Source organism: Loxodonta africana, chromosome 11 (genome assembly GCF_030014295.1).
Source record: "Loxodonta africana isolate mLoxAfr1 chromosome 11, mLoxAfr1.hap2, whole genome shotgun sequence".
Classification (NCBI taxonomy): Eukaryota; Metazoa; Chordata; class Mammalia; order Proboscidea; family Elephantidae; genus Loxodonta; species Loxodonta africana.
The window spans coordinates 8147524-8165104 of NC_087352.1; the positions used below are offsets into that span (position 1 = coordinate 8147524).

General features: G+C 48.5%; 1 protein-coding gene across 1 annotated transcript in view; it reads right to left on the minus strand.

Moving 5' to 3' along the window:
• Positions 1–17581, minus strand: part of LOC100671157 (CEA cell adhesion molecule 1) — a 113643-nt gene that overhangs the window by 22381 nt on the left and 73681 nt on the right. The window contains 1 exon segment of the mRNA XM_064293748.1: positions 2256–2262. Coding sequence (XP_064149818.1) covers positions 2256–2262 — 7 coding nt within the window.

A 17581-nucleotide genomic window follows, 5' to 3' on the forward strand; every position in this document is an offset into this window, starting at 1 on the left:
ACCTGCCTTATTCTATCTCTGGGAAAAAGCCCAGACTTTCTCAAATGTAATGAAGTAGCAGTGTTTGTTCATGGAGAGTCACAGTCTGGGGATCAGAGATCACCCAGGGCCTCTCCTGGGCTCTTCTCTGACCAGCTGACTGCCTGACCGACCTCAGTTTCCTCACCTGGAACTTGTGCTTGCTGAGGTCCCTTCAGCTGTACCGTTCTACATCGCCCAGATCAGGTGTGTCTTCTCCAAAACACGATTTTTGTTCAAAGATATCCTAGATGTGGGCAGTGATGGGACTTCTAATTGTTCTTAAACCTGAGGATATGGGACAACCTGTCCTGGAGACTAGGTTTCATAAACAGAAATTAAGGAGACCAGGAGCAAGCCCAGTAGTCGGGCTGTGGGGCCAGAAGATGGGGGGCAGTTCTTTCTGGTGTTTGACTGTAACTGACGAGATACTATGGCCCTATAAAGGATAGAGCTGAGTCCAAGGAATGATCTAGAAAAGAGTGAGGGAACAGGCAGTAGCTGACTGGCTTAGGAAGCAGAACCATGTTCTCTTTGGTCTTTAGTGTCCCTCCTCCCGTGGCTAAGGGCAGGTGAGGACCATGTTTATCTTTCCTGGGATGCATGTGGATGGTTTCAAATGCAGAGGGATTGCTGGTGGCAAGTAGGGGGAGCACGAACTTGCTGAAGATCTAGCCCTCATGGACCATTCGTGTTTCGTGGATCTGGTATAAATTCCATTAAATGTTTAAATTTCTTCTGTATATGAAAATTATTATTAATGGTTTAAAGATCTGAGGCCAATTGTCTGAAGGAAGATTTCTCTAGAGAACACTGGAACATCTTAGGCCAAGCTCTGAAGTCTAGCAAGGATCACATTATGGTCAAAGGAAGATGCTGAAGCCTGTTTGAAACCAGAGACTTCCTGGGTGGGGAGAGAGAGTAGATCCTGCTAAGGGGACAGAATTGATCAGAGGGAATTCTGAGGTGTCTCAGTACAAAAGGAGGAAAACATCACATTAGCAGAAATTATGTGTTATATTAATCGTTTCAGAAAAGAGCTCCCTGTCACTGATGCCTCATGGAGAGTCGGGTACAATGGGAGGCATCTCGACAGAGGCCTGTAGAATGCTTCCTTTCTTTTCTTTAGACCTCATGAGTGATGCCATCAAAACAACAACAAAACAACAACAACAACAACAGTAAAAACAACTAGAGTTTAATGAAACCGACTAGCTGACTGCCTGACCAACCTCGGTTTCCTCAAGTGCAGCCTGCCTTTGCTGAGGTCCCTCCAGCTGCACAATTCTTCATTGCCCAGCCCAGTTGTGTTTTCTCTGAGATCTCCCTTTTTAAGGATATTCTGGAGATGGTTACGAGTGGGACTTTTCATTGTCCTTAAACCTCAGTAGATGGGGCAGCCTGGCCTGGGGACAGGGTGTCATGAGCGGAATAACAGCCAGGGGGAGACAAGGAGCAACCCTGGTTGTCAGTCACAGTGATAGTAACTGAAGCGACAGTGGCTCATGCATCTCCCATCTGAGGACCCCACCTCATGACCATGGTGGTGTAATGAGGAAGACATGTGCCTGTGGAATAGAGAGTAAACTTAATCAACGGCACATGGTCTGGAAGCTCCACCCTGAAGAAAGTTCTCAGAACCACTGTGGGACTGTGAGCATCACACCAAAGACAAGGACATGAGCCATGAGTACAACGTGCGTCTATGCTTTGGGGGCTGCAGACCTATTCCCTCTGACTCTCACTCATGGTTGGATCGGTGCAGACAATGGATCGAGGCGTACATCCATCCTGCATGGCCTGTCTCACATGTTGGCATCAGTAAGGGGAAGAACCCTGGACAGGGACATAGTGGAAGCTTGTTCTCCTGGGGACTTGGGTACATTGGCTGGTGGTGGAGTCCTCCCAGTGGCTGGTGCTTAGACTGATTTCTTTGTCCTTTACTGTTTCCTAGGAAGGGGAGCCTGGCCATAGCATCGGTAGAAGAGAACATGTCTGTCAGTATCTGGGGAAAGGTTAAGTGGTGGAGGAAGCTGTGTAGCAGGGCAATTCCAGCTGAATTGGAGGAGGAGGAAGATGAGGGACATGGAAGGAGCAGACAGAGCCAGAAATGCCCTTGGCAGTGAGCAGTGGGGGTTCATGAGTTCACAGACACGAAGATCCAAGGGTTCCCATGTGACCCAGAAACAGGACCAGCACATCTGAAACCCTCTCCACTGAGCAGCACCAGAGTCAACATGAGACCTGACCCCTGAGGCAGCTTTAGGAGCAGGCAGCCAGAGGGAGGGACCATGGGTCGCAGACACCTGGAGGGCCTGGGGGCTCAGGGTAACTGAACATCCTGGGAACCTGGAAGCAGGGAGCGTGTGGACTGGCTGTGTGGGGGTGGAAGCCTGGACATACCTGGCACTGACTGATTGTTGGTGTAAGTAATTTAGTGTAGGGTAAAACCAGATTAATTATTCATTTGCTCTGACACCGCCTCCCCCCAACAAAATCTCTCCCTTAGAACTGGGGAGTCTACGAAGAAAGGATCTAAACGAGTGGTTGCTCTTAGTGTCTGCACCTCTAATAGGGCCACCCAGGCTGGAGGAAAGGTCAGGGCTGTCACTGCAGACAGGCCTTGGTGTGATTCTGATCTGCTAGTCATGGTCTGTGTGACCCTGATTCAGTGACTATTTTCCTCCATGCCTCAGTTTATCCTCAGTAAAATCAGAGACAGGATAAGGGGTATCTGGCTTGCAACGTTGTCTGTGAATTAACCTTAAAATATTCACAATTATCTGACCTAAAGCTGGGTACAGAGGCGCTGCCCAAATAACCAGACAAACGGCATCTATAATTGTTTGTCTCAAGGAGACGGCACCCTTAGGTCGAAAAGGAGCTGCCTGTAGCATCTTCTTCCCTTTTCCTTCCTCCCGGAGATGCTGACCTCCTATGGGGTCTTTTAAGCTCCCCGGGGCAGTCAGCTAATGGCCTGGGGCCCATGGCCATCTGTGGTCTCGAAATTGAGTCTCAAGGGAGGGACTCAGCTGTCCAGAATAGCTCTTGGGGCTGAGCCCTGGCTTGTCACCAGCTCCAAGTGCTCCGGGACTCGGGCAATCAGTAAATTGTTCCTCTCTATCAGACCTGTCATGGAGGCCAAGATGCAACCCTGGCTGCAGGCTCCTCAGGATCACGCGGAGTCTGAAGGCCTGGGACAGGGCCTGGGGAAGGGACTTCTGGTGCTGACTTGCTCTGTGAGGATCCCAGGGCCCCCACGGGCCAGGACCTGACCTCTAGGCTGTTTTTCAGAACCATGTTCACAGGAAGGAGACCAGGGGGATGGACCGAGTGATCTCCCCCTGTTGAGTTACTCCCCACCTGAGTCTCCTTCACTCTGCTGTGAATGTCTTCAGAGTCTGGATTCGGGAAGGGATTCTGATCTAAATGCTCAAAACCTAAGTATGGAATGCAGAGGGGTGTATAGGCACTGCAAAGGGTCCAGGCCTGTCAATCTTGATCTTTAAAGTAGAATTAACCGCACCCCATGCCCAGATGTCAGAGAGGAGTTACTTACGGTATACGCGGATCTGTCCAGCTATCTCAGTGGGACCAAACACGGTTGTTATTTGTAGTGTGTAGACTCCCGAGTGGTTCAGGGTGACATTCTGGATCAGCAGCGACCCGTTGTGGTATATTGTCTCTCGACCAGTGTAGGCAGGCCCCAAAGCTTGTATTTGAACTTGTGATGCATATGATACAATTCTATCATTGTTTCCTGTACTTTCCCCTTTGTACCAGATGTAGACGAAAATGTCTTCTGGTGGATTGCTGAGAAGCAGAAGAACATCATTTCCTTCGGCAGCATTGAGTGGCACCGATTCAATGGTGGGTTGGGCTGGGATGGATGGGCTCCAGAAGATTAAAAGCGAGACTAGGAGGGAATGAGAGAAATCAATCAACATTTGGACAGTTGTATTGGGGTGGAAAGTTGGAGCCCGTGAGTCTGAGCAGGTCTTTTTCAGCCCTTGGACATGGAGTTTGTGTGTTTCCTAAGTCAGCATTACTTCAGCGCCTTGGAACCTGTTATTTCCTCTTTTTCTAATACTCTCCCCCTGGTGTCTTTATGGTTCACTCACTCACTGTCCTCAGGCACCTACTCCCACTTGGTGGCCTCCTTGGGGGCTGCCTTCCCTGACACCTCATTTACAGACCCTCTCTCTTCACTTTCTGACCTTTCCCCACTCTCTGTCCTCCATGGCACTTAGGAACCCCTGACACCCCATACAGGTCTATTTGCTTCTCTGTCTCTCTCTCCCCTAGACATGAGCTCCACGCGGGCAGACACTGGTCTTGTGTGTTGTACCCCTAGTGCCCAGATAGGTCTGCAAATACCTGGGGGAATGAATCAGTGAAGGTTCCTAGGGCCCCTACAAGTCGTGGTGTTTATTTGTCCATTTCTGAGATTGGTAGGTATTTCAGAATTTATTGTTTTCCCCAAGGTCATTGCTTTGGAGTCGATTCTGACTGATAGCGGCCCTGTAGGACAGAATAGAACTGCTCCACGGGGTTTCCAAGGAGCACTTGGTGGATTCCAAATTCTCTGAACTCTTTGTTAGCAGCTTAGCTCTTACCCACTGTGCTAGGAGATAATTAATTTGGAAAACATGTAGCAATTGTGGTTTTACTCCCCATTACCAATACCTGTTCAATGACACTTCCTGTTTCTGGGCCCTCCTCCCCCTTCTGTGTTCCCTCCACTGCAGCTCCACAGGGAGCTATCTGTCACTCCCCAAACCCTTGTCCTCCCAGGAGACCCCAGCTAGTCGCTGCCCCCCCCCTCCCAGCCCAGAGAATCTTCCCCTCTTACCTGTGAGCAGGGACCCCTGCCAATGGACACCCCCTCTGCGGGGAGATGCTGAGGGAGGCTCCATGGATCTCTGCTGCCTGCTCTTTGCACCCTCTGTGGGGAAGAACTCTGGCTCCAGAAATATAAATGCTCCTGCCTCAGACGTGTCTGCTCTGCTCTCCTTCCTCCCTCTGCACTGAGCCTCCTCCTGGGTGGAGCTTCCCCGGGTCACGTGAGGGGATTCTCCCCTAGATAGCCTCTCTCCTTCCCTCCCTCCACTTTCATTCCTGGCCAATAAGTTCCCTTCTTTCCTTTTCCTGTCTGTTTATGTTTAGGTTCCCTGGAAACTGCTGCTGCCTCTTGCCTGCTCAGCCTTTATCCTTCCTCCTACCCCATCCTGATTGTTGGGGTAGGGACAACGCTAGGGACCTCAGCCTCCAGGGCTGGGCATTTCCCAGAGCTCTGGGTCAGGGTGCACAGTCACCTCTCCCCTGCAGTTCTCTTTAATCCCATTTGGCTTTTCCCTTTAGAGCAGGAGCCTGGGGAACTCTTGTCACCTGGGATGTCACCTGGCTGTGCATCAGAGTCACCTGTGGGACTTTATAAAGCAGCCAGTGTCCAGGTGATGCCATAGAAATGCTGCTTTAGCAGCTGCCCAGGTAATGCTGATGCCCATCCAGGCTGAGAGCTAGCGATCTGTGTGGTGGGGCGGGCTTCTCACCCTCTCCCATGCATATGTAGAGTCTGAGGACCCTGTTAAATGCAGATTCTGACTCAGTGGGTGCGAGGTGGGCCTGAGAGTGCATCTACCAGGCTCTTAGGTGGTGCTGATCTTTCTGGCCTGTGGACCACACTTGGAATACCCAGGCTGTCAGGGACCTCTGCTCCTGAGAATGACCCGCCCACATCAGCATTGGCCTCTGTCATTTCCTGGTCTCGGGTCTGTGAGCAGCAGACACGGAACCACTGGGGTCCCCTAGCCCAGGGATGATTTCCCATGTGACACAGAAACCTGCTGGACACCCAGGGCTTTCCAGTGTTCTGAACTGCACTAACCCGTTAGGGACCCTATAGGACAGAGTAGAACTGCCCCACATGGTTTCCAGTGAGTGGCTGGTAGATTCGAACTGCTGACCTTTTTGTTATCAGCCAGGCTCTTAAGTGCTGGGCCACCAGTCTCCTCAACTGCACTAGGAAGACTGGATTACTTCCTGCCAGAAGGTCAGAGATGGCTGAAAGGGTCAAGCTGGGTGATGATGGGTGAGAGGGACTGGCCTTCTTTCTCTGGTGTGACCAGTCTGGCCTCTGCTTCCAGGGACAGAGACATAGGATGTGGGTGTCCAGGAGGGAGTTACAGTTCCTGGGGAGTAAAAGGGGAGCTTTCCTGGTTGTCCTGAGGAGAGAGGACTGGTGGTGGGAGGTCAGGGGGCTGTGGGCTCCGTGTCCTCAAGGAGATGTTTCAGAGACACCCTCTCTCTCTGGGGTCTGTGTGGCTGAGTGGTGGCTTACAGCCCATCTGTGTAGCCTCTGTCCTCTGCTTAGCTGACTTTCCTGTGGACACCTCGTCTTTCCCCACAGTTGTGCCCAAGCAGGGAGTGAGTGGCTGCACAGGAACCCCAAAGGTCCCCAGAGCCCCAGGAAGGAGGAGCAGGACAGAGCTGACACCTAGGAAGGACCCCAAAAGGTCTGTTAGAGTAAAGGCTGGAAATGAGGCTCCATCTCCACCTCAGCCAAAAGCCAGGTTCATTCCTCAGGGGAAATAATTTCTGTTTCCTGTGTTATGTTGCCCTCTGGAGGGCTCGAGGAAACCTGCAGCCAATTTCTGAGGTACCAGGGATGCTGTCCAGGCTCCACAGGGTGTGACCTGGCGCTGACCCTGGACAAAGCTAGACTTTGACCTCCTAACTGCGGGTCAGCCCCGGATCCTGTTCACTGTGGGTCTCCAGCTTCCCTGAATCCACCCACGTGCAGGTGAGCCCAGGGAGAGGATGTGAGTTTTCCGAGGACCCCTGGTTCCAGTGTCAGGAGGACGGTCCTTCTAGGCAGATGTTCTGGCCTTGAGGAACTCTCTGACTCCAAGGTTTAAAAGGCAGGGCCCGATGAGCAGTCTGAGGCTGCAGGAGTGGGCAGTGGTTTGGGAGGCTGGTCCCCCACTGCCCAGTGTTTCCCTCCATCGCAGCACTGGGGCGTTGCATCGAGGCCATCTGTGTCCTTGTCTGTTGTCCACTGGAGTCCTCCTCACAGGGCCTAGGCACTGGAGTAGCTCCCCTCTGGGACTCAGGGATCTGTGAGGTTCCTGGTAGGGGAGGGAAGCCCCCGTGGGCCCTCAGCCCCTCTGTGGTAGAAACAAAGGCCAATCCTGTGGTCTCCTGTTGCCATTTGGCTTGGTGACCTCCTCATCCCCAGGACCTCTTGGGGCTGGTGACACAGTTCAGGGGACCAGAGGCAGGTCTCCCCACACAGCAGGGATCCTGAGGGCTGGGGCTCAGTCCTCCCTTGTTGTAAGTCTCTTGGACCTCGGGTCTAGGGTTTTGTTCCAGATATAGTCTCTCTGTGAGAAGAGGGAGCACAGAGGCTCCCATCCCAGGCCCTCCTGGAAGACTTGATGCCACTCATAAGCTAGAGATCAGGGTGCATGTGGTCAGTTATCTGGGAGCTAATCGGGCCTGACCTCTCACTGTTAGGGGGGCCCTGTTCTCCCCCTGACACTTTGGGAGGTGAAGGCCCCATGTCCCTTGGACAGCAGCTGGCACTTGCTGGCTTCCTCCCATGTGGACACCAGTGCCCTGCGTCTACACAGATTGTGCTCCACCATCAGGAGTCAGCAGGTGAGGTGGTGTGTGCTTTGTCCTCCTCCATTTAACCAGTATTTACTGAACATCTGTTATGTGTCAGGCATTGGGCAAGGCACTGGGATTCCACAGTGTAGAAGACAGACATGTTTGGAACTAATGAGGCAATTATAATGGAGACATGGGCTATGAAGGGCAAGTATCCGGAGTATCTGAGCTAGTCTGGGGGTCACAGAGAGCTCCCTTGGGAAGTGATCTTCTGTCTGAGCCTTGAGCTTGAGTGGGTGATAGCAAGTGAAGGGTGGAGGGGGTGGAGGGCGTGGAGCCTGGTGCAGAGGGAAAGGCCTTCAAGTGGGAGAACATGGCTCCATGGAGGAGATGACAGAGTCCAGTGTGTGGGGAGCTTGAGAGTGAGGAGGACTGTGATCTGAGGCGACACCGATGAGGCTCAGATCTTGCTGGACTGTGGGTGATGCTGAGGGAGATCAACAGCCCTGTTTGAGGGAGGGGTGTGTGGGGCTCCAGGCTATTGAGTAGCTCTTCTGCCCTCTGGTGGACAGTTAGAAAAGTGTAGAAGGAAAAGTTATGCCAAGTAGTTTTTTTTAATTTGATGTGAAATTCACATAACATAAAATTAACTATTTTAAATAACCAGAGAAGTTTTTATTCAATATCATCCTGTAATCATTTGGGTCACTTCTGTCCTCCTCCGCATGTTCTCTGGATGGTAGATTCCTAGAGAACAGGGACTGTCCCCTGTCAATCACAGGTCTGCATACAGTAGGTGCTCATTCAGTAAGTGTCTGGCAGACAGAGCTTCACTCTGTCCCCACCTGATGTAGGAGTTGCAGCAAGGTACATCCCTATCTGGTGGCTGGTGCCTTCCTTCCACAAGGATGTGGACAGAATCACAAAGGCTGGTCTCAGTGGAGACTCACTCAGTGAAGGGGAAGGGGCTGGAGGGAGGCCTGGGCTCTGGGTTCTGAGGACCTAGGAAGTCTTCTGGTTTTTATAAGATGGTTTTATATGTTGTGTTTAAAGTCACACAGGAAAACGCATTAGTTGTAAAAGACCAGAATTATAAGCCTGTATAAAATAATGTGTGTCAGGTCCTGCCCCAGTTCCATTTCCAGGACATAACCACTTTTGCATTGCCCATATTGCATTTGGAAAATCTTCTGCAAAAGACCTCTTCAGAGTGTTAAAAAGCAAAGATGTTACCTTGAGGACTAAGGTATGGCTGACCCAAATCATGGTGTTTTCAGTCACCTCACATGCGTGTGAAAGCTGCACAATGAATAAGGAAGACCGACGAAGAATTGACACCTTTGAAGTATAACGTTGGCGAAGAATATTGAATATACCGTGGACTGCTAGAATAAAAAGTCTGTCTTGAAAGAAGTACAGCCAGAATGCTCCTTAAAAGCAAGGATGGGCAGACTTCATCTCATGTGCTTTGGACATGTTATCAGGAGTGACCAGTCCCTGAAGAAGGACATCGTGCTTGATAAAGCGGAGGGTCAGTGAAAAAGAGGAAGACCCTTAACAAGATGGATTGACACAGTGGCTCAACAATGGGCTCAAGCATAGCACAAATTGTGAGGATGGTGCAGGACCGGGCACTGTTTCGTTCTGTTGTGTGTAGGGTTGCTGCAAGTCAGAACTGACTTGCCGGCACCTAACAACAACAACAAAAACCACTTTTGACGGCTGATGTGAATCTTTCAATAATGTTTTCTTTGTTTACAGCCAAATTATTACTGAGTGAGATTGTTTCCTAACATTCTCTCAGAGTGAAGTGTGTCTGGTGGGCATGTGCCAAGCTAATTCATGTTGATTGGCTTCAACCATGTTTGTTAAGTGGTTCTTCATTATTTCATTGCACAGCTACACTGTGATGCTTTATCCACACCCTGTGCTGGTTTGGAGACTGTTTCCCACTATACATAGGCACAAGCAACTCTGCAGTGAACTTCCTTTTACAAGTGTCTTTACTGCATGTGGAGGTGTTCATCTCTTTCCTGCAGCACATATCTGGGAAGCTCCCTGTGCTGGCCTTCGTGCTCATCACTAGACTCAGCAGACAGCGGGACCGGCATAGTCCTGCCTTCCAAGAGCTCAGAGGTCGGGGAGGGTTCTTAGAAATGCATCCTGGTCGGAGGGTGTGCACATTATCATGAGATAAACACACAAAATGATTTGCATAAATGTTGCACTTGCTAATTTCCATCACAGGTCAGACATGAGGAGCTTCCAGAAGTAGGGCCATACACTGTGGTGACAGATGTCATTTCCACTTGCCGGGAGATTGTTGCTTTGTCCACAAGAGACCATGAGGGCTGACAGTGACTGCCGGGCCAGAGCAGAGAGGACCTTGGTGACTACTCAGATGTGGGATGTGATGCAGGAGAGGGTGTCTTTTCCCATTCGAGGGAGAATAAGTGCCTCCATGGGCGCCCAGGTGACCTGCTGTATTGGGCATCATAAGTGGTGAGAGTGTGGGGACCACAGGGATGCAGGCCAGGCTGGACCTGAGCCCCTGAGAAGGACAGGGCTGAGGCTATAGGGATCAGATTTGCCTCTGTGGGTGGGATGTGATGGGAATGAGGAAAATGGGGGGACTGTGAGGGACCCCAGTCAGTTTTCTTTCCCTGTGGTCACAGGCAGAGTGTTGGAACCCACAGGAGCAGAGCCCTACATGGGGAAATAAGTCTTTAGGCTCCACTCATCCTTTGAGAGGGTTGTTTACTCTTCTGGGAAGGATAAAACCAGCACGAGACTGGACCTGGAGGTCTGGGTAAGTATCCCAGCACTCAATACAGCCCAGCAGCCCCTGAAGGCTGGCCTTTGGGGTAGAGGAGAAAGCCAGTGGTGCTGACTGGCAATCCTTGATCCTGGGCTTGGGCACAGGTGAGTTCATTTGTGAAGGGCAGTGTGTCAGAAGGGGGACACCACGGCCTGGACTGAATAGGGCAGGAGGGCTGGGAAGAGGCCATGTCCGTGATATACCCACCATCCTTGGTTGCTCTTTCATGGTCATCTTTGTGTGAACTTCAGATGGCCCCATTTCTGTGCTACCTGCATTCCCCGAGGGGCAAACACCAGGAGCTGTCCAGGGTCCCATGTTCTGGGGCAGTGTGAGAACAGTGCAGTGCTCCCCTGGCTGAGCGTGGCTCTTGTGAAAATCACCCTTTCCTGTGAGTGTGGTCCCACTCCCGTCTACCTCCAAATCTTAACTGCCACAGAATAGAAACAGGGGTTAGTGTAACTTAGAGATAATATTTTCCTGTGTAGGACACACAGAGGAGAATGGATCCAAAGTTTCAGGTGAATTTTTGAAATGGAAATTTCCTATGAGCAGAAGGAGAGAAAATGAGGAGGGAAAGATCCTCTTTATTCAGATCTTTTCCAGATAACCCATGGTGGCTCACATGTTTACTTTTCCTGGGAGCCCCCCACTTTCTGGTGGGGGAGGAATGGGATGCCTTTGGTCCTGTCTGATCCCAAGGCAGCCTTTCTGGGTCTCCAGGAATCTATGAGGGAACCCCCTCCACCCTAGCTCTAAGGTCTCTTCAGAGCTCAGAGGTGATAATCTTGGTTGGCTCCTACCCCCTCCCCAGGAGCTGGAGTCTGAGGTGAGTCCCTCTTCTCAGCCCCTAAGGAGCATTTCCATTTCTGCTTTTGGGTAGATCTGGCAGTAAATGTTTGTGTCAGACTTTAGTAATTTCTGTAAAGAAAAAAAAGGGAGAACAAGGAGACTCTGACCTTTTTATAACCTTCTCAGAACATGGTATAGTCTCTCCCTGGCCCTGGGTCGCACTTGGGTCCTCTTTGTGCTGGGTCGGGCTTTACTCAGGGAGATCCCTGCACCCAATTCCCTCCTCTGTTCATCACCCTTGTTCCCCTCTTCACTGCTGTTTCTTGAATTTAAATCACAGCCAGGCGTGGGGTGGGGCAGGTCCTGGTCTTCCATAGACCTGTGGGACCAGCATGCATATTCATGGCCCACACTTGCCTCATAGATGGCAACAGCTGCGCAGGGCCAGGCAGGGGGGCCTGGGTGGGAGATAGAGAGAGAGGATATCAGTGACAGGCACAGAAGTGTTTGTTAGGGGTTGGAGGACAGTGCAGAGCAGAGTTTGGGAGACTGGGAATCATGGCACTTGGTGCACGGTGCAGATAGGCAAGACCGAAAGGAGAGGATGTGGTGTGCAGAGTTAAGTGAGTGGGTGAAGAAGAGAGAGAAACAGAAGGGGAGGAAAAAAAGCAAAAAATGAAGTAAAAAATGAAAAAAAAAGTAAATAAAATGGCAGTGCTGTAGGATTTGGTGGGTGGGAGCATGACAGACAGGATGAGGCTGTGTGCTGGTGGCTCTGTAGCTGAACGGTGTGGCTTAGCCTGTTGAGAAAGGGTGTGAGTGGTGCATGGGGCTAGGTGGGTGGGAGAAAGGAAAGGAAAGAGGGGAAAGAGAGAGAAGAAGCCAACAATCAAAAAATAAAAAAATAATAAATAAAAATAACAAAAAATATGGTGATAGGAGGCCAGCTGTTGTGGGTGGGTTAGGGGTTGGGGGACAGTGCAGAGTGGGGTCTGTGAGACTGGGTTGGTACCACTTGGAAACATGGCACTTAGTGCATGGTGTGGATAGGCAGGAGGGAAAGGAGAGGATGTGGTGTGCAGAGTTAAGTGAGAGAAACAGAAGGGAAAAAAAGCAAAAAATGAAGTAAAAAAATAAAAAGAAAAAAACTAAATAAAATGGCAGTGCTGTAGGATTTGGTGGGTGGGAGCAGGATAGACCCGATGAGGCTGTGTGCTGGTGGCTCTGTAGCCGAGCGGTGTGGCTCAGCCTGTTGATAAGGGGTGTAAGTGGTGCACCGGAGTAGGTGGAGAGGGGGAGAAAGGGAAGAAAAGAGGGGAAAGAGAGAAGAAACCAACAACCAAACAAAAAAAATAATAAATAAAAATAACAAAAAAATATGGTGATGGGGGCCAGCCATTGGGGGTGGGGCAGAATTGGGGTGGCAGTGAGCTGATATCTCTCTTGCCAGGTGGCATGATAAGGCTCGTCAGGAAGGGTTGGAGGCGGTGCATAGATGGGAGGGAGTAGGAAAAGGAGAAGGGGAAATTAAAGAAAAATTAAAAAGGTGGCACTGAGGGAGCCAGCCTGTGGGGCTGGTGCAGACCTGGGGAGGCTGAATGCCAGAGGCTCTCCAGCCAAGCGGTACAGCACAGCCTACCAAGAAGTTGGGGGTGGCATGGGGCTGGGTGAATGGGAGAAAGGAAAGGAAGGAAGGGAGAGAGAGAGAGAGAGAGAGAGAGAGAGGAAACAACAACAACAACAGCAAAAACCAAACATTAAATAAATAAACAAAATGGCGCTGAGGGAGCTGGTCAGTAACACGGGTGACTCTCCGACCAAGCTGTGCAGCATGTCCCCTCCAGGAGTCGCAGGGGCTGTGGACAGGGCTGGGTGGGTGGGAGAAAGGAAAGAAGGAAAGGATAGAGAGAAGAAATATAAAAAAGGAAAAAAAAAAAACCCCAAAAATCACAGTTCATCTAGAAGGGGAGGGGATGGAACATGGGACTAGCTGGGTGGCAGAAAGGAATGGAAAGAAGAGAGAGAGAAAGAAGCAACAACAACAACAACAAAACCAATATAAAAAACAAATAAATATAAACTAACCAAAAAATGACTCTGTGGGGGCTGGCTGTTGGGGGAGCTGGTGTCCCTCCAGCCCATCAACTGTGGCCCATTGGAAAACAATGGAAGCTGCGTAGAGGGAAGAAGGGTGTGGGGTGAGGAAGTGTGTATCCCTGGTTACCTGGTGCTCTGTCTTCTGCTGGAATCTTCATGGAGTTGCCTTCCTGTACTTGCTGTCTTGAGTTCTTTTGTGGCTGTAGCCCAAGATGGCGAATCTGTCCTGGTTAGCTGGTATGGGTCCTCCACTCCATAGCTCTCCTTGTTCTCAGTTCTCTCTCAGTTTCTTATTCCATTTGGTGCTTGATTGAGCTCTTTATTTCCTCATTTGGTGCTTGGGGTTCCAGAATTGCTGTTTGTTCTGTTAGTTTGGGTTTTTGCTGCAGAGGGATGGTGTGGTGCTTCCGTCTATAGTGCCACGTTGGCTCCATCTCCATCTTTTCATAGTACTTTGTTATGATCCTTTTTTATTTCAGTTGGGTCTATTGTAATGTCCTCCATTTCATTTCTTATTTGGGTTATTTGCATCCTCTCCAATTTTTCTTTTGTCAGTTTGGCCAATGGTTTGTCGATTTTATTGATTCTTTCAAAGAACGAACTTTTGGTTTTGTTGATTCATTCTATTTTTCTATTCTCTGTTTCATTTATTTCTGCTCTCATATTTATTATTTCCTTCCTACTGGTGGCTGTGGGCTTCCTTTGCCATTCTCTTTCATTAGCTCGAGTTGTATAGCTAGTGTTTTGATTTTGTCCCTTTGTTCGTTTTTGATGTGTGCATCTCTTGTTATAAATTGACCTCTGAACATTGCCTTTGCTGCGTCTCAAAGGTTTTGGTGTGATGTGTTTTTGTTCTTGTTTGATTCTAGGAATTTTTTGATTCTATCTTTGATTTCTTTTATTACCCGGTGGATTTTAAGTGAGTAGTTATTCAGTTTCCATGTATTTGATTTTTTTCCTTTGCTCTTTCTGTTATTAATTTCTACTTTTATGGCATTTTGATCAGAGAAGATTTTTTGTACTATCTCAGTATTTTGGATTTTGTTGAGGATTGCTTTGTGGCCTGAGATTTGGTCTATTCTGGAGAATGTTCCGTGTGTGTTGGAAAAGAATGTGTACTTTGCTGCTGTTGGGTGGAGTGTTCTATATATGTCTATGAGGTTGATTGATTGTGGCCTTTAGATCTTCTGTATCTTTGTTGAATTTCTTTTAGATGTTCTGTCTTTTACTGAGAGTGGTGTGTTGAAGTCTCCTACTATTATTGTGGAAGTGTCAATTTCTGTTTTTAGTGCTGGAGCCCTGTTATTGGGTGCGTAGATATTTATTATGGCTACGTTCTTATGGTGCATTGTCCCTTTAATCATTGTATGTCCTTCCTTGTCTTTTATGGTGGGTTTTGTTTTAAAGTCTATTTTATCTGAGATTAGTATTCACACTCATGCTCTTTTTTGGTTCCTGTTTGCTTGATATATATTTTTCCATCCTTTGATTTTTAATGTATTTATGTCTTTGTTTCTAAGGTCTGTCTCTTACAGAGAGACATCAACTCACTGCCACCTGGATTCGCTATCTTGAACCTCCGCCACCAAGGACAATGGACAGGGAATATGGAAAGGCAACTTCATGGAGAGCCAACAGGAGACAGAGCACCTGGTAACCAGGGATACATGCTTTCCCATGTGTACCCTCCTTGTCTGCCTGAGACCCCTGCCGCTTTCCAATGGGCCACGGTTGCTCAGTGGGAGAGACACCAGCTCACTGCCTCTTGGGTACACCCACCCTCACCGCCAGCCCCTTCAGCCCCATTTTTTTCCTTTTTGTTTGTTTGTTTGTTTTCTCTTTCTCTTCCTGTCTCCCACCCAGCTAGCCATGTGTGTTTTCTGCTATCCTTCTTGATGGGCTGAGCCACTGGCACTTGGCCTTGCCATGTCTGCCCTGTTCCCACCCGCTGAATACTACCACACCACCATTTTATTTACTTTTTTCTTTCTTTTTTTTTTTTTTTGCTTTTGTTTCTGTCTTCCTTCTCTTACCACTAGTGCTACACGTCACATCCTTTCCTTTCCTTCCTGCCTATTGGCACTGAGTGCCAAGCACTATGTCCCTGAATGGCACTGCCTCAGTTCCCTGTACCCCACCCTGTGCTGCCCCCTGGGCTCACTTTATTGGCTCCAGTTTGTGCCACAAACAACCCATTCCCAACCCTCCCCCCCACTGGCTCTCCTCTGCTGCACTATAGCTGAGTGTTCTGCCCTGCCCACCTGGACAAGATAGGGAGAAGTATCATGCTGACAGACAAGCAAGCAATAAAACACGCCCAGCCTGCCTGCCCAGACATAACCAAATAAAACAGAAAAAACAAACCAGGATGAAACAAGTCTACAATCAGTTAATGAAGAAAGTAATTCCTGAATGTCCTGGAGACAGAAGACATTATCAAACCATGGAAAAACTAGACAGCATGGCTCCAGAAAGTGGCCAAAATAAAACACCTGATGACCATCAGGTAGAAGGAAAGGCATTGGGACTACCTGATAGGAAATTCAAAACTCTTATATTCAGGGCTCTCCAAAGGATGAAGGAAAATGCAGACAAAAATAAGGAAAAAATAGACAAAATCATGAAAAGCACAGGCACAATCAGAGGAAACACAGGCAAACAATGAAAAAATTCAGGAAAATAATACAGAAAGAAACTGTCAAAGTAAATAAACAAGTAGAAATTATACAAAAACAGCAATTAGTAATCCAAAAGATACACAACAGGATTTTAGAAATGGACAGTGCAATAAAAAGTTTTAGGAGCAGATTTGAAACAATGGAAGACAGAATCAACAAAACCAAAGACAAATCCTTGGGTGCTACTGTCTTAGTTGTCTAGTGCTGCTAGAACAGAAATGCCACAAGTGGGTGGTTTTAAGAAAGAGAAGTTTATTCTCTCATAGTCTAGGAGTCTAGAAGCCCGAATTCAGGGTGCCAGCTTCAGAGGAAACCTTTCTCTCTCTGTCAGCTCTGGGCAAGGTACTCGTCATCAATCTTCCCCTAATCTAGAAGCTTCTCAGCACAAGAACCTTGGTTCCAAAGGGCACAGTGTTTCTTTCTTGGCCGTAAGAGGTCCCCTTGCTCCCTGCTTGCTTCTCTCTTTTATATCTCCAAAGATATTGACTTAACACACAACCTAAGCTTGTAGATTGAATCCTGCTGCATTGACATAATTGCCTCTAATCCTGCCTCATTAACATCATAGAGGCAGGATTTACAATGCATAGGAAAATTACTTCAGATGACAAAATGGTAGAGAGTCGCACAATGCTGGGAATCATGGCCTAGACGATCTGACATATTTTGGGGGGACACTATTCAACCCATGAAAACCACTTTGAGGAAAAATCAGAGAAAAGAATGAAGAAAAATGAAGAAACCCTGAGAACGATGTTGGATACAATCAAAAGCAAAAATTTGCATGTAATCAGAGTTTTGGAACAGGGGGAGAAAACAGAAAACACGGAGAGGATCATTGAAGATTTGGTGACAGAAAACTTCCCTCATATCATGAAAGATGAAAAGCTGACCATCCAAGAAGCTCGACGAACCACATATAAGTATTTTGTCTCTTGAATTCTGTGGGCAGGCACTGAGGTATTTAATTAAGTGGTTATTGTTAACTGATTAGGGTCCATGCCCTGAAGCAGTCGAATGAACGAAACATTCTCCAAGTCAGAAAGAGTGAGAAAGTTTATTCAAGAGATGCATACATCACCGGGGACCGGCAGCAACACAGGCTGTCTCTATGGAGTCCCAAAGAGCAAGTTTACATTAGAGCTTCTATAGAATCTTACAAGGGTTACAAGTGTCTTTGTAGTCCCCTGCCAGACAATTCCTTATTAGGCTAAAGATCTACATATCAGATACCTGGGCTCTGATTTTCCTGTGGGGGTCGTAGGCCACAAGTGGTCGACATAACAAAAAGTTATTTGCATCACTTTAGAACAAAGTCATTAACATTTGGTCAAAGTGTTACCGCAAATGGGGTGGGGAGTTCAAACCGCCTGCTGCAAAGCCAATACTGAGACAGGAGGAGGTAAGCAGCAAGGGGGCTTTATTGAACTCCGGTGTACGAGAGACAGAGAGGGTTAAATTTCTCTCAAATTCTGTCTAAATCAAGAGGACTAATTGGAGAGTTTTTATAGGGGGAAGGTCAGGGCTAGAGGCTTTCAGGAATGTTGGTTTTTCTTTGAGGAAGACA